Source organism: Lagopus leucura, unplaced genomic scaffold (genome assembly GCF_019238085.1).
Source record: "Lagopus leucura isolate 7727_CA_CO unplaced genomic scaffold, USGS_WTPT01 Super-Scaffold_100157, whole genome shotgun sequence".
NCBI classification, from domain to species: Eukaryota; Metazoa; Chordata; class Aves; order Galliformes; family Phasianidae; genus Lagopus; species Lagopus leucura.
The window spans coordinates 34,244,103-34,268,705 of NW_024962334.1; the positions used below are offsets into that span (position 1 = coordinate 34,244,103).

Genomic DNA, 24,603 nt, shown 5'->3' on the forward strand with positions numbered 1-24,603 from the left:
AGTTCGAAGTTGTAAAAAAGATAAGTAAACTAATCTCAATTTTGGAAAGAAGCATGAAGAAATTAGTTCTTACCAAGACGAAGCTTTTGCCATGGACAGAGATGGTTTTAAACGTTCTTCCTCCAACCCCCAAAATGTCATTTCCAAGATCAGCTCAATGAATGAGCGAACATGACTTTCACAGTGACTTCACTAATGACACATATAATTCCCCTCTAAGTAAGCAGCACATGCATGCCACAGCAGGCAACAAAACATGGACTGCAACGCTCCACTGCTTTTACTAACAAATGATTTGAAGCACTGCTCAGGAAATTTGACAGAATTCATAGACAACGTTTCTATTTCTGAAGACTAAACTTGAGGTTTATCTTTATCTTAATATTTATAGGAGCAACTAACAGTGCTCATGTTCCTAACCAGTCATTACCACACCAAGTAGACTGGGAAATAATACAAACATACACAGCCAGCATCATTCTTGAATATAATGAAACTATTTTCTCCTCATCATGCAGAAAACCTGCATTTATGTCAACAGTTTACATAATGCCATACAAAGATATTTAGTGAAATTTGACATATGTCGAAAAAAAAAAGCAACTAAACAAAAAATACTATGGTAATAACTTAATGTTACCATTAAATTTCTGTCACAAGTGTGTTTTGATTCCTGTATTAATGAGGGTACTGTATTTTGCAGTTTATCATTCACTTTGAACATATACTGACAAAACTACTACTACAGAGATTGTTATCATTAGGTAAGCCATACTTCATCCAGGAATAAGAATTTGCCATGAGGTTTGTACTTCATTCAGATACACAAGTTTCAGAAAAAGCTAAGATAACATTAATGAAAAGGATAAGAATAGAAAACAAACAGTCACAAAGTACAATTTTTTTCTCTGAAAACAAGAAGTAAAAGGAGTAACATCCTGGGCTGTTACTCCAAAGATACTGCATTTTAAAGGTGGGTGTTCAGCTTTGACCCAAGTTATTTACCAATCTTATATTAGGACAGCTAGATCCTAACATCCGAGGGCGGAAGATGATCAGTCACCATGTTCAGAGGAATCACTTGCATTTTCTGTTTGAGTGAAGTTACAGCAGTGGACCATGTCTCAAAAGGATGCTAACTGTTATTTTAAAAATTAATATATTTCTCCCTGTGATGTTCTACAAGGGAGAAAAGCCACAGGACAAATGAATGACTTGTCATATAATGCCATTCATTCCTATTATTTACATTTTCAGGTGTTGCAGCTCTGCTATCAAAGACTGACACTTCTTCTGCATGGCAAACTGCAGCTATTCAAAACCTTTTGCTTCTGATATGTCTGAGTACACTCAATGGTCAGTCTTGCAGAATACAAAAAAACATGTCTCTTCACAGCTTTCCTCTAGCAGATGATACATGGAACCAACAGTCCACAAGACAGGCCTGTTTGTATCCAAAAATACATCACAGCAAACAGGAAGAGAAATTCCTTCATGTCACATCAGAATCATCTATCAACCCATCCTAAGAGCAGACCAACAGCAATCAGAAGGAATTCATGCAAGCTGTATGCCCTTCTATGACCAAGTGACTCACTCAGTGGATGAGAGGAAGGCTGTTGATGCAGTATACCTAGACTTGACTGTCTCCCACTATTTTCATATTCCTACACAGTCACAGTTTATGAAAAATCTCCCCACTGCCCAACCACCCAAACTCATTCCACGGCCCCAATGGTTCCAGTAATAATGAATATTTCTTTGTAAAATATTCTCAAATATTATGACCATGATAACAGACTTAGCTTGTTGGCCTATTCATCCTTTAATTCTGGAAAATGCAGCTAATAAAATCCACAGTTCCTTCTTAGCAGTTATTTAAAATCAAGTCTTACTACCACTGTGTAGATTAGAAAACAGTTTTCTGACTGCTAACCACAAAATCTACCTTGCTCTCTGTTACCTCCCTTCCTCTATTTCCAATTATAAAATAAACTAAATGCCAATATGTTGGGTGTTCCTCCAATTATTCAAAATACACACATATAGTATTTCATTTCCAGCTCTTTTGAACTTAGAGACACTACATGGGAGCTGAATCACCTCACCTATATAGCAGGACATCACTTTAAATTTGAAACAGAGTCATTATACAACAAAATATTCACACCAGTTACAATTTTAAAAATTGGTAATCACTTCAGGACATTCATCACATCGCTTTTTTTTTTTAACATAAATCTACTAAGAATTAGTGAGTTATTAATAAAAACTAATTTTAAGCTCCACATGCTAATTCATTACTTCAAATTTAGTAATGATTCTGTTTCTTTACAATTAGAAATGCTAGTTACAGAAACTGACCCAATTCATAAATTCTAACATAAGGAACTGAAAACAATTAAATAAAAATATAAACATTATTTTAAGATATCTTCTCTTTTAAACAAGATACTAGAAATATCATATGAAGCAGGCATTCTCCCATATATTTGGATTCCTCTGAAATTTCAGAGGTGGCAAAGAAGTAGGAGAACATCTAATGAGTGTCAAAACCACTAAATGTTAGCATTTTAATTACTTGCTAGCATCACAGTTCAAAGACTTCAAAATCAACAGCAAAATTTTATTTTCCTTTAGTCAGCATACATCTGAATGTAAGCCTCATAAACATACCAATTGAAGGATGTCCTCGTCTTTTGGCATAACACTAAGTTCCAACATGCTGTCACTGAAACAAAACAAAAAAAATCACATGTCAACTTTTGGAAAATATTTTCAATTCTTATTACAAAGATAATCCATTAACTTTCATCAGAGCCCCAGCTAATAACAGTAGAACAGAAATCTACCTGAAGAGTACATCTGCATTCTCTTTAAAACCAGTACATTAAGCCAATACACTTCATGAGTTTTGTTTCATTACTTATAGTCCTGATATATATTAGTTGACTGGAACTTCTCAGACAAAACAAGGTAGCACCTTTCAGCCCAAGTAACATTTACCTTTTGCTATATCATAAAGAAATTACATGAAATGTCAGGCAATAGTAAGACAAGCACTGACTTGTACCATTCTGCTCACACCACTCCATAGCAGAATCAACCTAAACGTGCTTAGTCAAATGACATCTGAGAAACAGGTGAAGAACATATGGTTCTTTAAGTGCTGAGACTGCTGGTAAGAACTGTTGACACCAACAGCAGCACTTTATATGAAGTGATAAAGATCCTGGCACCTGTACCATTCAATACACATAATTCAAATTTACAGGCAAAATCAGGGCACTGAATATCAAATTAATTAATGGTTATCCAGAGTCCAATACTGCAAAGCAGTGAAATCTACACCTAGCACATATCAAAGCAAAGTCTTTTCATGAGCAAGAAAGAAGAATATACTCATAACACTGGATAAACAACAGCTGAATTCACTTTTATGTCACCTGAGTTAATGTAACACTTTGTGAACTAGAACACATAGGTCCAGAGAAGGGCTATGAGAGGGACCAATTGGTACAGATAGTTTTAACTAGACCAAAAAAATAGAAAACAAAGAGATTATATGTGATATCTAATAATCTTACATTCAGAAATCCCAGAAAAAAGGATATTTAAAAGAAACAACAAAAAAACAAAAACAAACAAACAAGTAGGCTAGTATCAGCACAAGTACCAAAAGAAAATAACCTAACTGGACAGATCAGAGTAGGACTGAGCTGATCTGTACTGAGCAGTGCAATTCACTGCTGAGAAAAGACAGAAGCAGCACGGAGACTAGCCACTAACTTCAGGACACACAAGACAGTCTATGAAAGCACTGAAAAAGATCTCTATTTCTTACTCCTGCAGAACTGAAAGTTGTCACCTCAAAAATCTAATATGTGATTTATTATGCTTTCACACATGAAAAATGTTTTCATCTGCGGTTCCTCTTCCAGTTGTTATTGGCCACAGACACAAGGCTGCATTCCAAAACAGCAGAGTAAGGATATTAGGTTTCACAATACTCTTAATCCATTATTCATCTTGTAAGATTTATTCTCTAAAAAGCACAAATTAATTTAGGTTTGAAACCAAATATCATCAGTGAGAGGTTAACACTTTTTCCTTTTAGATCAATACACAGCTAAGAAAAACAAATCATCAAAAATGTTCTTGGAGTTTTTCAGAATACTGAATTTTAAGACAAATAAAAATATTGACCTGTATCTTCCATGTGCATTTACAAAAGCATTTCCCATTTTGACTGAGGACATAAAAAGCAAAACTATTTTAAATGATTCTTTGCCAGTGGCGCCATCAGGAGAAACTATTGTATAAAGTATGGGTGTTAAATTATTTTCTAGCTGTAAAATTGAAATAATAATAGTAATTATACATAGTAATAAGTAATAGAAGGGAATGCCCAAAGCTACAGTATCTAAGAAGTGTTCGAGTTCCATAAATGTGGATAGCACATGCTTACATTTATTCTTAAATCCTAACAGACAACTTATTAATAATAAACTTTGGAAATTAATAGTATGATATATAGCATTGCTCATCTTCAAATTTATTTACATAAATGAAATTGTCCTACTTACAATTCAACACAGAACAATTGTTTTATACAAATATATTACGTTGTTCAAAAAAATATATGTATTTAAAAAAGGATTAAAAGTTTAGCACCTTCTTTGGTGAAGAAAGAGGTTCCATTCAGGAAGAATGTTTTATAAATTATTCAAATTACTGTTTAATCAGTCCATTCCAGTTTGTCCACAGAACCTTCTGGAGACAATCTGGATCTTTCTGCTCTATATATTTTTCAGAGCACTCAGTGCTTTTCAATTCTAGCATCAGAAGTAAGTATATTAGGCAACAGTTTTCAGTTATTGTACTGTAACATGCAAACACATAACGGACAAAACATGAATAAGAAACATGACACAAAGTAAGCGCTAGCTTACACTAAGACATTAGATACAGCATTATGAATTCTCAGGGACATCTATCATGCAAATGATTTTCATTACACTTCTGAGCAAAGTTTAAACTTGACTCGGAGGAATCAAACTAAAGCACTATGATGGGCTGTCATCATGGTAACTATTCTGATGCGTTCTTTTGCAGTAATGCACCAAATTCAATAGCTAAGCTGTACAACGCTGAATAAACAACATTTTCAAGATGGGTTTGTAAAAAGAAATCAGAACAAAAGCGCCAACCAAGAAACAGCTGGCAATCAGTATGTGGTTTTTTGTTTTCTTTTTTTTTTTCTAAATGGAACCATAAATAATATATGGAATTTGCATTAGTAATCTGCACATCTCCAAGCTGATCATATAAACAGATGAGAATAAATTCTAAAAGAATCAAATTAACAATCAAATGCAAAGACCAGGAAACCCAGACTTCACAGTGATCTTCCAGCTGATCTCTAAAGGAAACAATTCTTTCTAGAAACTCTTTTGAGGTGTGCCATTCATTATCCAGAGGAAGTAATCAGTGCAAGCTTAACTTGATCATCTCCAACCAGAGGAAAACAGATAATGTCCTTCACAGGACAATAAAACTTTCCAAGAACAATACAAAACTTGCTTGAATTCTAGTTCATCCATCGATTTCACTGGAATTTATAGGAAGCCTTCATTACAACATCAAAACACATTCATATGAATCCAGCATACAATCACAGAATCATTTAAGTTGGAAGAGACTTAAGATCAAGACTCAAGATCATCAAGTCCAGCTATCCCCATTCTCAACAAAATGGAACACACAGTATTGTTGATATCCACAGCCCCTGCTCAGTGAGCAGCATCCATCAGGCACATCTTCATCCTGCTGATGACAGAATCTCAGGCTTCTCCAAGACCTGCATTTTCTCTGCATTTAAAAACTTTTACAGCCAGCAGCTTTTAATATAAGACACATAGAAACATATGTTCACTTTTTTTATAAGACTTTTGAAAATAAACATTTGGAAGATAGAATTTTGGAAGAATCAAAGCACGCTCTGCTATCTGGGCCTGCCAGCTCCCCAGTGCACCAGGAGCCTGCTTGTGCTAGTTAAAGGTGAAGCTGTATTAAAACACATGAACATCACTGTCTCAAGGAAATGACTTGCAAGCCACAAAAACATATCACACTGTATCTCCTTGAAACACTCCTGAGAGAAACAGCTCTTCAGTTACCAAAGTACCAGTGCTGTTTGGGCAGGAGCTTTGAAACAAAAGGCTGGTTATTTCCAAAGTATTGCTATTTGCTTCCAAAACAAAACCAAAACATGGGTATTAAAACAGAGAAAAAACTGAAGTGCTAACATTATCCATCCTGGTGCATGAAGAAGCTACTAAGTTCTGAAATCTGCAACATTCTATGATGAGAACAAATATCCACAATTGAACTGCCTTCCAGAAATACAGTAAACTGTATGGAAATAAAGTTGCAAAAGCAATCTGATTCAAAAACCAGGAAGCCCAAGCTGATTTTTGTTGCTGAACAGCAAGTGGGGAGAACTCCTTAGAGGTTGCAGAAAATAATATACACTGTACTCTTACACAAAGTGCTCTGAAGATGATGCATTTATGAAAGAACAAGCACTCACAGTTGGCAATGTTTGAGAATGTAATTAAAAATATTAATTAAAAATACTGCAATTAAAATGTATAGAAAATCATTACACAATACAGATCATAAATGAAATTGGTTTTAGTCATGAACAAAGGATATCCCAGTCAACAACTCAGTTTTTCAAAAGGCTTTTCAGCAGTCTCCTGCACAAAGCCTACTAAAGAAACCATGAAGTGATGGATGAAAAACTAGCTAAAACTACCAGAGCTGTAATGATGAAATGGATGATTTTAACATCAAGACTTTAAATATATTCAAAAGTGAACTTACGCAAGATCAACCTATCAAGGCCCATTAAGTCAAGAGATGCAGATAAAATCTTTGTCTCGGTAAATACCTACAGTGGATAGGCACAGGACCAAACACACTGGCTATATTCCAATGTTTTCATGCTCTTCTACCAAGAATCTATTACTGAATAATGTCTGAGAGGGTACTGACATAAAGAGACTATCAGTTTGATCCAGGATGCTGTCATGGTTTTATGATTTTTGGTCATCAGTATTCCACACCATAACATCATGTAATGCACTGGGGGTGGGGTTTGATATCTGCCGAATGTTCGTCCGTCGGAGAAGAACTACATTTCCCCAGGAGACTTTGCGGTCAGCAAGGGGATATAACTCCAAGCAAGGTCACCTGATCCTTCTTCTTCGCCTGCTCTTCGCTATCTGCGCTTCGCCATCTGCACTTCGCCATCTGTACTTCAGTCACTCAACTGGACTGCACTTCTCACCCCAGCATTGTGGTGAGGTCTATACAATTCAAACAGACACACTCTCTCTCTGTCTCTCTCTGTCTCTCTCTGTCTCTCTCTGTCTCTCTCTCATTGTATTTTACTAATACTATATTTAGTAAAATCATTTGTTCCACCTCAGATCAGTGCTGTTGTTTTCAAGTATTTTGGGGTCCCCTGCTTCCCCTTTCCCAGAGGCGCGGATCCGCAGATCCCTCCGCCCTGCTGGTCACGGAACTGGGCCGGACCAGCCCATAAACCGTTGACAGATGCCAATGTTGATGCAGGAATGATATGCTAAAGCAAGATATGCACAAGGTACAGTAATTTCACTTACCACAGAATGGTACTAGCAGCACAAGAAATAAAATCTTGACATCCAGAACAAACTGCTCAGAGATCAAAAATAACTGTTTTCCAATAAAGAAAGAGCAAGTTCATTCTTTAATCATATAAGAAGCTGTCACAAACAGCCATGACTGCCTTTAAGCTACAGGGAAGATGCACCTGACTAGTTTTGGAATCCAAGCTATTTTTATGGTATTTATCTGTTAATGTTAAGACATTCAGTTGAAGACTTCTGAATGGTTGTATTTCCCATTAAAAAAAAAAAAAAAAACCCACAAAAAAACCCTTCATAAACAGACATGATCTTTTGCTATGATCTTACGATAGAATCACAGAACAGTTTGGTTTGGAATGGACATTAAAGATCTTTTAAGTTCCAACCCACTTGCCACAGGCGGGGATACCTCTCACAAGAGCAGGCTACCCAAAGCTCAAACCAACCTGGCCACTGAAACACTTCCAAGAATGGGGCATCCACAGCTTCTCTGGGCAACCTGTTCCAGGGCCTCACCATCCCCATGGTGAAGATTTCCTGCTTAATATCTAACCTAAATCTACCCTCTTTTACTCTGAAGCCATTAACCCTTGTCCTGTCACTGTACTCTCTGATAAAGAGTATCTCTCCAGCTTTCCAATAGGCCTTTTTATGTACTGGAAGGCCACACTGAGGTATCCCTTCTCTTCTTCAGGCTGAACAACCATACTTCCCTCAGTTTTTCTTCACAGAGGAGGTGCTCTGGCCCTTCGAACATTCTCATGGCCTCTTCTGGACTTGCTCCAACAGGTCCCTGTGCTCCTCATGCTGGGGGCCCCACAGCAGAATGCAGCAATGCAGTGGGGGTCTCATAAGGGTAGAGTCACCTCCCTTGACCTGCTGTCATGTTTCTTTTGATGTGACCCAGGATAAGCTTGCTTTTTGGGCTGCAAGCACACACATTGCTGGCTCGTGTTTTTCATCTACCAACACTCCTAAGATCTTGTACTTGGCCTTGCTGAACTGCATGGGAAGTCAAGGTCCCTCTGAATGATATCCCTTCTCTCCAGCACGTCTCAAAGCATAAGCCGAGGGACATTGCTCACTGATCTCCACTTCAACATTCAGATGCTGACTGCAACACATTCAGGGCAACCATCCAGACAGTTCTTTATCTATCAAGTGGTCCAACTGTCAGATTCCTATCTTTCTGTTTCATAGACAAGGATGCTGTCTGGGACAGTATCACCTGCTCTGCACAAGGCCAGGTAGACGACATCGGTTGCTCTTCCTTTATCCATCAACCTCCTTGTAGAAAGCCACCAAATTAATGATGTACAAGTATGCCTCAACTCAGGTAACCAAATATCCTCATTTCTTAATTAACAATAGTATATTTATCTTCTCTGCACTTGTGGAAATCAGGAAGACAGATTCTGCAGCATGCTGTACCAATTCTAGTTGCAGTAGATAATCACTGATAGAACCATGTTCAGGTGCATTTTGTTTTTCCCCAGTGTGCAGGGAACACACTGTTGCGGTACAGTTCATTACTTACACTAATGGGTCTGAAGAAATCTTTATTCACAGGCAGATGAGTTCAGAATCTGTCTTGTTATAACACTGGAAGATGCGATCAGTCTCTTAACAGATTTCATTACATGTCCAACAGGTACTTCATTCAAAGCAAACAATTACGCTCTGTGTCTTAGATACACACTATTGTACAATATTAATGTTTTTACAAAAACAAAATGAAAAAATGATTCATGATTAGTGTTACCTCCAATCTTTTCTAAAGGTTATGAGGAAGACAGATTCGATCTTTCCAGCTCTTACACTGAAAATACTAACAACATCAAACATTTCAGCATACCTTCAGCTAGAGCTTTGACACACACAGCCTGTGTGATATCTTGAATAAAAATCTATACTAAATTAGGAATGTGAGGATCTTCTTTCTCCTACTGCTATCTGTAAGCATAACTCAGTATTAATGCATGAAGATTCACTAAAGAGGGACTGGGGTATGCAACATTTATTTAGAAAACATTTTTCCATGCTCATCATAATACATCTTCTTTCCATATAATATTAATGCATTGGAAATTTGTTCCTATTGAACAGAAATTGACACCAAGAATATAGAAAAAGTGGAGACAGATTTTAGATATGAAAGTGGTTTGAATCTAGATTTGTGTACCGAGGTGATATAACAAGCCCTGTGAGTTGCAAGAGCAACCAAATTTCTCAACTTTGTGCAAGGTTTGTAACTTGTTGCAATAAAAAGGAGAGCTGAGACGTACTGCAGATGTTTTGCAGGTATGCACTAGCATAACATTTTTTCTCTTACCAGGTATGCTGACCTCTAGTTATCAGTCCCTGGAAGCAAAGTAGATTTTCCTAATTTCAACTTAAGCAAAAACACATGCATGTTTATGCAGCCCTTATAAACCTATTTCAAGTTTATACAACTTTCCTCTAGAGCACTCAGTATGATTTGCTTACAGGGGACAAGTACTGACATAAATAGACTGGCACAATAGAGCACACCCATTCTCAAACCTTTGCCAGTATTCAGAAAATACAGGGAAACAAAGACTGAATGTACACTATGGAAAATGATATGATGACTTAGTAAGAACCACTACAAGCAGTGATTTCCTGCTTACAATAAAGAGCAAGTACGACACAACAGAAAGTATGACCTTACCTGTTCTGTATTAAAGCAATGACTTGAGAATATGTCTTTCCAATAACACTTTCTCCATTGACTTTTATAATTCTGTCACCTGTAAAAACCAAAATTATACCATCAATTAATCAACTTGTCTAGACTTTTTTCACCTCCTTTTCATTCTGCATTTCTGTATGTCACAATAAACAACACAAGAGGAAGAAAATTAAAGATGTGTAATAAAATTATTTGTAAACATATACAGGATGACAAGTTCCAAGACTTTTCATAGAACATATTCAGTTCTGAACTTCCAGTTAAGTCACCCAGAATATCATGGAAAGAAAACAAGAAGCAGGCATAAGCTGTATCGTGGGCTCACTTAAGTATCCAGTCTTCAAAATAAAGCTTTAGATGTCTGACACTACATACTGAATTATGCCTAATTCTTCAGCAGATCTTAAGTAGGTATTTCATTCCAAACAAACTCGAACATTAATTCAGAACGCTCCAGAGATAACTGTATGATCTTCCTTTATTATCAGCAAATACTATCATTCTGTACTTCTGAGGAAAAAAAAAAAAATAGTTTGAAAGATGCTCCAGGTCGCTCCTTCATCAGAATAATCCAAGCTGTTTCCAAGACATTACCATCTCTTCAGCACCTCTTAGACAATAGCGTAATGGGATATTTCTTATCTGTGCCAATCAGCCTTTAGAACTAACATTACTTTTATCAGATTTCTCCAGTTTGTTGCACTTCCCTCATTCAGAACTTTAATCTCATCATAAGAGGCAAATATATCACTGAGAAGACACCAAAAACTTTGCCTTGTGAGCTATTTTCAGCTGTTGACGAAAAACCCATTCTATTCCTTCAACAAAAACAGTACTGATGTCACCTCTGATCAGAAGAACAGAATTACTAATAAGGAGAAAATGGACCCTGAAAGTATTACAGGCCTGGAGAATTTTAAAAGACTGCTGGAGAAAAAAGAACTGAAAAAAAGGACCCATACAAAGTTAGCCAAAGGGAATGGCTTTTTCCAACACCACTTTGAAACTGAAAGTTCTTTGTGTCCTTTTGACGTGATCGAATCAAAGACAAAGGAAAAACAGCTCAGTCTGAAGACTCATCCTGACTCAGTGGCAGTAGTGTTCCAAACATGTGCGCTCTGTGCAGGTTCCCTAAACAGACTCCAGGAAGTTCCAAATGTATCAATCCACATGGATCTGCCAACTGCTTTTAATTAGGTGATCATATAACATCAGGAAACTAAACAGGTGTAATATTTTCCATTTCATAAAAGTTCGTGTGCCACTTTATTTGTTGGTTACCATTCTCTTCTTCACCTTCAGGACCTTAGTTCTTTCATTTACTTTGTAAGCTATGAAGTGAATATAGCTCTGCTAGTCTGGAGATCACAGAATTGCAGGGGTTGTAAAGAACCTCAAGAGGTCATGGAGTCCAACCCCTCTGCTAAAGCAGGTTCCCAACACAAGTAGGCATCTAGATGAGTCTTGAGTATCTTCGTAGAAGCACACTCCACAGCTTCCCTGGGCAAGGGCATCACCCTTTCCATAAAGAAGTTCTTCCCCATGTTTGTATGAAACTTCCTATGATCAAGTTTCAGGCCATTGCTTCTTGTGCTATCACTACGTACCACCGAGAAAACTCTGGCCACATCCATTTGCCTCCCACCTCCCTTTAGATATTTATAAACATTAATCAGACCGCCTTCAGTATTCTTTTCCCCAGGCTGAACAGATCCAGGTTACTCAGCCTTTCCATGAAAGGGAAATGCTCCAGGTCACTTTTGTGGCCTTCCACTGGACTCTTTCTAGGAGATCCTTGTCTTTTTTGAACTGAGGATCCTAGAACAGGACACAGCATTCGAAGTGTGGCCTCCCCAGGCTAGAGTAGAGGGGGAGGATGCAGATTTTTGCTTCAAATGCAGACATTTGGTAAGAGAAGGAAAAATCAACTGTAAAATATAAGATATAAAAGATGCTACTTTTATTATCCACTATACAGTGCTATTTCTTAATGTTTACCAGAAAATATTCAGAAGAACTCACTTTTACTCCCAACTTCTGCAAAGCCACTCTGCACTTGCAGAACAGTGCAAAACACCATATAACGTTCTTATACTGATGCAGCAGCACATCTCTCCCCGCAGAGCTTCTCCAGTCTCAGAAGAGCTGAATGGATCAGACTGCAGCAGGACAGATGTGATGTGATTGTCCCTATTGTGATTCTAGAGAGATTCTGGAGAGTCTGTATGCACATTTGAGATTTATTTCTTGTTCTTTGGCAAATTGGACTAATTGGCTTCTGTTTACATAAGAACAAATAAAGTTCAGTAATTCTGTCTCATTGTTTCATATATTGAGACCAAGTCACTGCAAGTAGGCTGCTTTATAGTACAGAGTATTCCACAGTCCAAAGCTACCAAATACCCATATGTTTGGAGACACAAAGTGGAACTTTTTAGGATAGATAGCAGTGCCACAACAGAATTGCATCTCTTTGCAATTGCATGAAGAACGTGTTCACAACCACACTGCACTGTGTGGAAACACAACGGCATTTCATATCAGCAGCCAGTTTGAATAACAGTCTGCTCAGTCTTTCTCCATTCTCCACACAGAGAACTTGAGGAAATCAAGGATACAAAGAACACAACTATGTCATAAATGGTTCAATTGTTCATGGTAAAATGAAAACCTTTTCTTCTTTGTTTTGACAGGGAGAAATGTGAGGTAACATTGAGTGAATGTGATTATTAAGAACTTAGGTAGGAAGACTCTTGTTGTAGTGTTAGTGCTTGATCTAGCAGTCAGCAACTCTACCGTTGGCAGGGGGTTGGAACTAGGTAATCTTTGAGGACCCTTCCAACCCAGGGCATTATGTGAACAGTTAACAACTACTATCAGTCACATGGATTGCTAGGCACCTGCAATGTATGGTAAACCCTATACCTGTGTTGCACACATACAGTCACACTAAATAATTAGGCTGAGAAGTTAACCATCCATCATTAAAACAAAGTTAATTTTGAAATACTTGACATCACTCTGAAGTAAATCCTTCCAAAGTGTTGTAGAAAATTGAAATGCTATGGTTGTCTCTCTAAACTCTGTCCTTTCAGGTCATATGGCAAGCCTTCCACAGAATACCTCAGATTCTTCTCTGGAACTTAAAACTGGCTTTTCTCCAGGTTGATCCGGAACTTGCCCACAGATGTAGATCTTTTACTCAATATTCCCACAGAAAAATGCAATTAGGAATACTTAGCAAGTAAGTCATATTATCTTACATATTTTCATGCAGTTTTTATTTTTCAAAGAAATACAACAGTGAAACTGAAAGCATGCATCTAATGAACCAGAATATGAACCTGCCAAAAAACCCTCAAGTGGGACCACACTGCGTAACTGGCTACTTGGAAGCAGCAGTTGCAGCCAACTCTGAAGAAAACAACTTTGCTCAGCTTCAAGTTCACATCAAGAGGAAGGCCTGAGTCTGTATTGCAAAACAGAGTAAAAAAGCATGAAGGCTTTTACCTATATAATATTTCTATTATAAATTCAGTGGTCCATTAAATATTTAAATACCTATCAAGGTATTTAATCTGAACACATTACAGTATCTCCTTTTCTGAACACATTTTAGTCCTTGGTATTCTTGCCTAATATAAATCACAGCATGTAGACCAATGCATGGGAGGTATGGATCTATTTCAGTTGTCTGCATTTCAATAAATATTATCTAAAATATTTATGCTTGGAACACAACAATACATTCTCTTTAATGAAATACATCAGATGTTAAATATGTAAGCATGATGTCTCTAACTCTAGCCAAGATAACTTCACAAGAGAGTTCAAAAATACTCAAAATGAACTGTCTTGCATTTAAGATACACCCTTCCTTAAATTTGTGTGAGTAGACCAAGTTTTCTGTTGAGTAGCAGCTGACAGACAGCTTACTGATTCTGGGTAATGAACCTTGGGTTAGGACTGCTAATATTACAAAGTGAAATACTCTAGTAATGTATCACTGTACAGTAATGACAGTAAAAGTGACTACTTAATATTAGATTTTTGAGCTTCTTTTTTCCATTATTGTGACTACAAAACAAAGCCAAAATGCAAATACAATTGATTCTAAAAAATACATGCTCAGTGTCTGTATCAGAAGTAAAGCAGTCTACCTTGCTGTTCATTCTGAGTGCTTTAAAATATAATTTCAATACAGAGATTGAAATACTCTGTTATATTTCAAGATATAAACATGAAGTAGTAGCATGACCTAATTAGATATAATGACTATCTGCAGTGTTTCCAAAAAGAATATTCCAGTAGATTAAAAACATATCTTTGCATGGTTTTTTTTGTTCTTCATTCTGGATTCTTAAGATCTCTTCTATGCCTAAAAATAAAAAATAATAAAAAAACCCCTACAGATTCAATCTCTTTTAGTTTGGCAAACACTGAACAGAGTAGAAATTAACATGGCTTCTCTGCACAACTTCAACATACGCTGCATTTTATCAAGCTAAAACATTTCTTTATATAATAGCCTTAAAATGATGCCAACATAACCCTTCCCTCAATAACTACTTAAGGAGAAGTTAAAAAAGAAAAAATATGGCATATGCTGTAAAGAAGCATTTAGAATTGTTTTTGAACTGCAGATCATCCTACAATATTTTTTATTTCTTTAGGAAGAAATGTACAAAAATTACTCTAATACAGACAAATGCCAGCACACAACTGCTTTCAAAAGAAAATGCAGACACTTCACTGTCTACACAAACACAACCCTTTCACAGGAATCACGTTTTGCCTTATAGAATAGAAATGTGTGTTTGTAACAGAATCCATCTACGTAGCTTATATCATTTTAAGACCTTCCCTTCTAACATAGCTTTTTTCCTCCAATATTTAATACAGGTGTCAAAAAATACCTGGCACTTCAGAAAAAGAACCTCCTGCCTGATCCAGAGATTATAGATTAAACAACTGGTCACAATTTAATACTAGACAGACTTGGATTATTATTTCATTTAATGGAAGTATAGTAATTTGGAGGACAAAAACCTGAATGTTTTGCCATTATCAATAGGTAATAAAGCATAAGAAATAGGAGCTTATCATGCCATTTTATTTATCACATAATTGTTTGTAGCCTTAAAATAATGAACAAGACTATTTAGACTTTTATGACTTAATACATTTCACGTAGCACCCCCTGAAAGTACACAATGGTGCTTTTATGACAAAAATCTCTGGATGACAATTTCAATGAGAGAGGTTATAAACTTCCTAATGAAAGAAGGTTTAATGGAATACAGAACTGCATGTAGAAGCTTAAACTGTATTTTTATATCATGTATACGAACATCCTATCAACGTTATAGAAAAACAATACCTGTGCACAGTCCAGCTTCAAAAGCAGGTCCACCTTCTTTCACCTGTTTAACAAATATTGTATCCATAGGCTCCAGTCTATTTCTTTGTTTTCCTGAGGGGAAAAAAGAATATGTCTTTAAATTTTTCAATTACATTATAACATTTTCACTTTAAAGAATTATTTTGAAATGTAATCCAGCCCCGTTAATCATTACACTGAATACCATAATCCAAATTCAGGGAAGGGAAAGATGCAATTTAGTGATGGGATTCAGTAAGTCAGGTTTTTGGTTGGACTTCATAATCTCGAATGTCTTTTCCAACCTAGATGATGCTGTGATTGCAGTGAGTGCTCGAGACAGCATTTCTCCTAGCTATGCTTAGACCTTTCAGGTGCTGGGAGTGGGAAAGCATGTATACCAACTTATGTGTTCTGATAAATGTAGTTTTTTCCAAGTTCATTTCACCATGTCTTTGCTACTTCATTATCATGCTAATTCCTACACTGTTCAGTATTACTCTTTCCTCTTCTGGATTCCTACCTAGATAGTAAGCTAGAGTAAGATTTAGTAGAATAAACTTAGAAATAAAATCTTGTTCGCTTCCTTTGGAAGTGAGAATCATACAATCATCGCACATTCTCAATGTACCATTCTTTCTTGGCTTCCAGAAATACTGTAAAAAGCAAAAGGTGTCTGTAAGTCAAAACTTTCCTTCCAGCCTGCCAGAAGAATGCTGTAGAACAAATGAAGATCGGCACAGAGTATTACCAGCCTATCCTGGCACTTCTATCCTACGTGGTAGAGAATACAAGCATTCACAGAACAAATGAGGGATTCCTCAAAGATTCTTCAAAACTTGACTGTGACAGCTAGTCCTTCTCAGTTCCTATCACCAGGCACCCTGTTGGGGAACATCACCATTTGGAGGTTACACCACGAGCCAGCCAGGAGAAAAGATATGACTGAAAATAAGCAGAGTCTAGTATGCTAGAAAGCCCCAGCATAACATAGAGAGGCGTAAACTGCAGTAAAAAGTAGCAAAAGCAATAGGGAATAAAGAGATTACACAAAATTAGCACTGCCAATAAAAAGAAATACTCCATTTTTATTTTTTATTCACTTCTCTAATGACGAATGGTTGACTTAGCCCAATCCCTGGAAGTGTTCAAAGGCCAGTTTGGATGGGTCCTTGGGCAGACAAATAATGGGAGACAACCCTGCCCATGGCTGGGTGGTTGGAAATGGTCTCCAAGGTTCTTTCCAACCTATGGTTCCACGAAACAGCACTCCTTTTGGAAGAACTGACACCACACCTTAAATATTCCTCCTGGTCATGTATACTAACCTACAGCAACACATTCTTTCTCAGTTACTGACTGAATAAAGCATCCCCCTTAAGTTTTTTTGTTTGTTTGTTTGTTTTGGGGGTTTTTTGCTTCATTTCCATGAAAGGAAAATGCATGATCTAAGCAGTCTCAATAAATTGCACAAAATCAGACTTCTCATTCTCACTCACATTTTTCAAATACAAGTTTTAGCCTCACTGCCAACATTTTTTAGCCTTGCCACCTTATCAAAAACAATTCAACAAAATGGCTGTAAAATGGTCTTAAAATAACTCCCGATGAGTCGAGAATAATTATAAAGGTTGATTTGATAGAATCAGATAGCTATTATTTATATACAAAGAAACTGAAACATTAATAAAAAAAATCCAGCTGGCAGTTGAGTCCCCAAATAATTTAAAATTTGATTAGCAAGACACAGCTACAAGACAAACAAAATGTTCTTTATAAAGAAAAGGTAGTATCTGTCATTTTTAATCTGCTGAATTAAATAGACACTGAACACGATAGGTCTCATCCTATAAGAGTCAAGAACATTTTAGCAGATTTAGACAAGCTCCTAGAATAATTTATTCCAGATGCCATGAACAAAAGTTTGCTCCATCCATAGTGAAAAGATTAAAAAGTACCTTTTATAGGATCAAATATGCTTCCCAGTATTGTCACTTAACTTGATTGAAGAGATAGAATTCCAACAGGAACAAGAAAAATAATAATTGAGCTCCCACAGCACGTTTGATTTGTAACACTTAACCCCTTGATGTTGGGTCAGATATTATCTCAGCTTTTTACAAAATGCCCATCAGGAAGAGCAAGTGGCCTATCGCTAGCCTGCTTAACACTTACAAACGCTACCTTGTCCATGCCAGAACACACAAGAGGTCAAGAATTCATTCAATATTAGACACAGAATGCCTTTAATACAGTTGCTGCCTCAGTGTCAGAAAATCGTACAAATTTATGCAGACCAGAGCATGAAGGCTTCCCTGACCACTCAATTTCTGACCAACCTGTTGGCAGAATAGCACCAACACAAAGAGGTTCAACACTGTAAGCAGTCACTTTAGGCTTTTCCAGCTAATGCAGGGACCAACTTGCAAAACTAGTGACACTTCAAGCATGGCTTATTGTCCTGCATGTCAAAAAAAAGCTATACTGAACACTCATTTTCCCCAGAAAAATGAACCAGCAGCCTAAGGTTTATGATCAAAGTAAGGGCAAAAAATTAGGATGAGAGTTTTACCACACTGTCCACACTGTCTCACTGTCTACTTGCAGGTTCATTTCACAGTCTAGTAAAATCCACACATAAGTGCAAGAAGAAAGCCTCAGATTCCAAAGGTTTGGAGACGAATGCATGTTCTTCAGTTCCCCTTAGTCTTCTACATACTTAGACACAAACCAAAAATTCTTTCCTTCAGTAAGTATATAAACAAACTTCCCCCAGTGTGTTCAAAGCATGTATTTCTACTTTAAGTTTGAACCTCAAGTGAAGCTTAAAAAAAAAAAAAAAAAAAAAAAAAAAAAGCTGAAAATAGCAGTCAATTATACTTTCTTCAGACCAACTGAAGACTGATAAGACGTAAAGATACGCATCCAATCATCACTGTACTAAATTCCAAGTAATGGGTAACCTAACAGCTTCTCAGGTCTTAAAGCTTAATACTTCAGTTTAAGAACTATACACACACACACACACACACACATATATATATAAAATATATATTTAAATATATATTTTTTTGGTTTTTTTTAAAGAAATTAATTGTAGAAGGCACTACTACAGTTGTACAGTTATACTATTTGACTAAGACAGGTCTCCCTCATACTGTCACACAAAGGTCAGAGCACAAACTATACAGATGTACAGCAAGCATGAGACTGAAGCCCAATTATGCTGTTTGGAAATTGTCTGTTTAGAGATGCCCTTACGGGCATTCCCTCATGGAATGAGCTGCAGTCCAACAATGCTTTTACATGGCAAGAGTTAAGTCCAGAAATGGAAATCCTGTGCAATGGAACATAAAATAAGTCAAGCATTTTACATAGCACTAAGAAGCAACGCACAATTAAGTTGCAGAAGAGACTACTCGGTAACTATTGCTTAAATGCAAGCTGTTTTTACAATTAAGTCTGCATTCACTTAGCCACTCTTCTTCCCTATAATGCCTTTTGTTTGGGGAGTAGCATCTAGTAAGCAACATCCTATTATTTCTTTCACGGACAGCTATTATATAAAGGTATGTGTGGCTTAGATCTAAATAATTGGCTATTTGTGGTAAGAATTTAAAGACATTTGATTCAAAATATTTTAATTAGCTTCATGTAAAGGATTATTTTCAGTTATTTTATTTTACTCATTCTAGAATAATTCTTTTAAGCACCCATTTCAGCACCACCCTATGCATGCTCAAGAGGTTGCATAATTTTTTTTTTTCATATTTTCCACATCATGGCCTCTAAGCTTTAGCATGTATAAAGACTACTGAAAGGTAAAAAGCCGAAGAGGAAACAAAGATTTATTTATTCAAAATCAGCATTCCTTACTCATGATGTGAAATTAAATCTCACTCCTGCCACAAGCTGCCCAAAAGCAGTACTTCCCGCTTTCTGCTCATCAGTGGCAGAGCTCTGAATGTATCAGACAAGGGCGTTCCCTCATCCATTTCCTTGGCATTTAAACTCCCTCTGGTGGAAAGACAACGCCCAATGCACCAGGACCCCAGTACACCTAACAGAGCATCTTCCAGCTCTTAGTTGTCAAAGGAGAAAAAAATCACAGTCCCAGCATATCTGATCTTCATAATCCTAATTGGAAGTGATTGCTGAGCTAACAGCAACTACACTACATGCACGTACTGTGCAAATTCAGACTGAGAACATACCTTTACTACATAGCTAATTAATGCACAATTCCACCCCCACCTCAATACTCACAGCCTCTGGGCACAGAAATGCTTACAGTTAGAACCGCTTATTACGGTGAAACCTCCTGCAGCCTCAGATACACTCATCATTCACTCCCAAACTAGGTTAACAAAATGAATATTAGCTTGAACAGAAATAGACCAAGCTGTCTTTGCAGGCATCATTGCTTCCATTTCAGTATGGCCAGTTTTGTGCAGCTGTATCTTTCACTGGTTTACTTCAGAAACAGGAAGCAGGAGATGAACTCATATGCTTAATTTCTCCAGAAGTGCATTTAAAAACAGAGGTGCAGTTTCACATAGGAGTAGTAATAATAATAATTAAAAAAAAAAAAAAAAAACACACAAGTCTCCAGTCTGAGAAAATGGCCAAGAGCCAAGGTAAGCTGCAGCTCAAGTTGACATCCAGGCAGTAAGGTCATTTTGCTAACAGAAAAGCCCAAGTGTTTCTTTGACTACAAATATTCCCTCAAAATTATGCAATTCCAACTACAATGTGACTTTAGAGTATGTAAACTGATGCTGAGCTTTCACTTCAGAGATTCAACACCAGAAATAAAGCAATAAAACCGCCAAATACTTAGAAGGCTCAAGGCAAAAATTCACTGGCTTAAACGAAGGCAGGATAGACTCAAGAAATCTTTATAATGAAGTTATTGGTCTAAATAAGTGGAAAAATAAGCCTGAAAAAGCATAAGGAACATTCATAATCAAATGCAAGACAAATGCAAAAAAAGCAGCTGATTGCAGCAAGCAGGTTTTCCCTAGCCAACAAGTTGTCATAATTGTATGTAAGTCATGTAAATAGACCATTTCACAATTGCTACTTGGAAGAACTCACGGGATTGAAACAGAATCTATAGAATCACAAGAATAATGTACTTTGCTGCAGCTACTTCTCCAATTAACATCAAACAGAATTACAACATCTTTTTCATAAAACAAATATTTATCAGAATTTATGACTACTTAGATCTGCCCACTGTGATTGCAGTCAGCGCTACCTTCATTCTTACATTCTGATGTTCACAGTGTAATGGTGAAGGGAAGCTTTCCTGCCATTTTTTGGAATACCAGAGAGTACATTTTCATCATAGCCAGACCATTTGCAAAGTAATAGCATTCTAACCTGCTTGATTCTCCCATTTCATTTCCTGTCTCTTTGACCTGCTGAGCACAAACCTGCAAGTGTTCAGGACGCAGTACAACATGGTTCTCTCTCGTAAAGTCTCTCCTAAGAATCTGCTTCCTAACAATATGCTATTTCTCTTCCTCAGGGCATCTGAACCATGCTCAGAAAATTTCATAACAGAGGAAATGAATAAAAGTCAGGGTTTTCTTTACATTATGCTGAGTATTTTCAAGAAAAATAAATATCTAAAAAATAATATAAATTAAAAATAAATTAAAAAAAAAAAAAAAAAAAACAACCAGAAAACCATTCTCTAAACATATGCTCACCTAACAAGATAGCTGCAGCAGCTCCTGGTCTTATTCAGCACATAGCTAAAGCGACTGAAATCCATACCATATATTATCTTTCACTCTATGAAACAACTTACTTATGAAGACAAGTTTTTATGTAGATCTACTCAAGGGCAAGGGAACATTGTCCTCAAGCACGAAGATCTACAAATATGCTTCTGGATATTCGAGACACTTGTACTCCATATGGTTCAACAAGAGAGAGGGCAGTGATTCTCGGACAACTTTCAGGCAATGGGAGGAGAAATATGCACAGACACAGTGGGACAAACAGTTCCAAATGATTACTGAATAAAAAAAAAATACTCGAAAAAAGATAACTTAAAGTACTGCAGAACTTGAATTTATTAACAGATTTAATTAAATACAGATCATTAAAACTGTAAGGAGTACATTTAATGGAGTGCAACTGAAGACAATTTTGGATTTTATAATCTGAAAACTGAATTTCATACATAGTAAGCATTTCTCTACTAGCAATCGCTGCAGAAAAGAAGTCTAAAGGTCTTAGTTGAGCCCCAAGGGACCTTAATTTCACCCACTGTCAAGTATGAGGTAACTCTACTAAAAAAAAAAAAAAAAACAAAACGCTGAACAAAACATAATGCCAAGGAAGAAAAACAAGTAAAATAGTTCTCTTCAGTCATTTAGTTTAAAAGCATCTGGCACTCACTTCCATGATTCAGGAAAAATATGTTCTGTTATTATTCATAACACCTCTGGTATTTTCATTAGGCAACTTTTAGCTTCAACCACTTGGCTAACACAGCCTTAACTTCACTCTCAAGAAAGAGGAGAGCAGGGAAGAATCACCTGGCATTTTCATGAAAAACATAGCCCGTATTTAAGGTGAAACTGTTTTCTCAAAAAGTATTTTCCCACTACATCAGTTGCCAACACTAGGATTTTTACCAATTCCCTCAAATCCGAAAACCAACCTTCTCAAGTTACAAATTGACATACAAGTTAACATATGATTAAACAGTCAAGAGCAATCAATTCTGTTCCCATACACACATACCAGAGCATAGCTGATGTTGGAAGGGCCTGCTGCAGGTCACCTGGCTGCCCAGGACTGTGCCCACGTGGCAAACACAGCCATTCAGTTGGTATCTGTTGTGAACTATGGACTCTCTCCATAGTCCATGGAAATTACACTCACGTACATCTCAGGATTTTTATTGAAAGTCAAAGATTATTTGAAGTCCGTAGGAGTCACTGAAAGGCCCTATACATGTGATGAATTGGAAGGCCACTGTTAAACGTTCTAGAAGGTGCACATCCAGCTCACATCTCCATCAAAAACTAAATTTAGCATTCTGACAGCACTGTCATTCAGCATTACAAATTAAGTTGGATTAAAGATGCACAAAAAAGGACAACTCGCTATGGCACCACCATTCACCATGTTATCTAACTCTTTTCCTCTTACTCCCATCCCACTACCTTAAGACTATATCTTCCCAGCAATCTACTGAACTTTCCAAATATCTGAGTTCACATTCATTTGTATGTTGTCCCTTATCAGCACTGTTCCCACCATTGCAAGTACAATCAGTTTATTTCACAACAGACTGAGCCTTAATAGATGATGTTAGAAACCTTGGAATTAAATTCAACACTAGGAGGACACAAACCACCTTACAGAATCAACATTCTGTTTAAAGAAATAAGACATCAAAACCACATGAAGTATTACATAAGCAACAGTCAGAAATAAAAAGTCTTTCCTGCATTTTTTCCATCATTCTCCCCAATATGAAAACAGACTAATATAAAACTGAAGGAGCTCAAGCAACACACTGCAACTTAGTTAGCTTAGGTTTAAAATTTCTGTCCTTCAATTTTCTAAGTCAGACTCATCAAAAAAGTCTGGCGATCACAATTCAACAATCTAAAAATGCCAGTGAAAACAGATGTCTGAACTCTCACTGGTAGGCGCACACTCATTAGTCTCTCTACAGAAAAGGAGACTGAATCTTATTATACCTAATTCACTTTTTTTTTTTCTCTCTCTGAGAAGATAAGCTGCCAGTTGCTATAGATACCTCCATATAAAAAACAGGAAATAAGAACAATATATTAAAAAAAAAAGTGATTCTGGATTGTAATGATTGCTAGATTTCTAGGCACTGTAATAGCATAGCTTAAAGCTTGTATTAAAGTTCATTTCAGAGACTATTACTACATACTTAGCAATGACAAATATTTAAAAAAATATTAAGTACAAGAAATCATAGCCATTCTATGTGCACTAAACTTGTATTTTGTCAACTACAGCTTCAAGGAGTGTTTGAAAGATGACATTCACTGTATCAATGCACAATATATTGAGTACAGATAGATATCTCTGTATATAAAATCCTCCCAAAAGGTTGCCTTTGTAGGCCTGTGTGCAAGCCCTGGCCTATAAGCTGTCCAATGACTTCCTATCTATCTACTGCAATGTGAAGCTCCATGCATTCTTTCTGCCCTCTCACAGAAACAGTCACACTGACCATCCAGCCTGCCCTTCCCATGGTGCTGGCCGTGCATATCTGCAAGCTCTCCAGCTGTCTCTCACAACTATCCCGCTGTGTCTCTGTGATCCCACTGCAATCGCATGCAGGGTTTCAACTCCTCCTCATGTGTATTAGTGTACAGGCACTTCAAGGAGCCATTCAGAACAGTTACAAGAGCTCTCTCCATCATTCTGTCCTGAAGGCACTTCCTTATTTACGTGCATAAACTTGGTGGCCCCTTTCTCTCCTGACTGTTGACAGAAGGTCACTCCTGTCCACATCACCCTGATCCCTTCGCTTGCCAACTCAGCCCCCAGCTTCCTCAGTCTTCATCTCCTTTTCAAGTCTTTCCTTTTTTAGAGCTCTTCTGGATAAATTTTTCTCTAACTGCTTTGAAAACTTACTGCATACTAAAAACAAGATTAAGCCAGTGGCAAGATCTGAATATATGCTGAAAAAAAGGCTGCATGAAAATTCTACACCAGAACATAAAATCATATGAAAATATTCCATTCACTGATACATCAAAGCTGGTATGTGCTTTCATTTTTGCCTTCTAACTTAATTAGGT

At 36.9% G+C, this 24,603-nt stretch overlaps 1 protein-coding gene across 3 annotated transcripts in view; it reads right to left on the reverse strand.

Moving 5' to 3' along the window:
• The window catches only part of ARHGAP21 (Rho GTPase activating protein 21), a 106,685-nt gene that overhangs the window by 34,578 nt on the left and 47,504 nt on the right, over positions 1–24,603 (reverse strand). For all 3 annotated transcript variants that reach the window (XM_042888179.1, XM_042888180.1, XM_042888181.1), the window contains 3 exons: positions 15,791–15,883; positions 10,390–10,468; positions 2,677–2,731 (listed from right to left, as the gene is read on the reverse strand). In XM_042888179.1, coding sequence (XP_042744113.1) covers positions 2,677–2,731; positions 10,390–10,468; positions 15,791–15,883 — 227 coding nt within the window. The remainder of the gene's footprint in view (positions 1–2,676; positions 2,732–10,389; positions 10,469–15,790; positions 15,884–24,603) is intronic.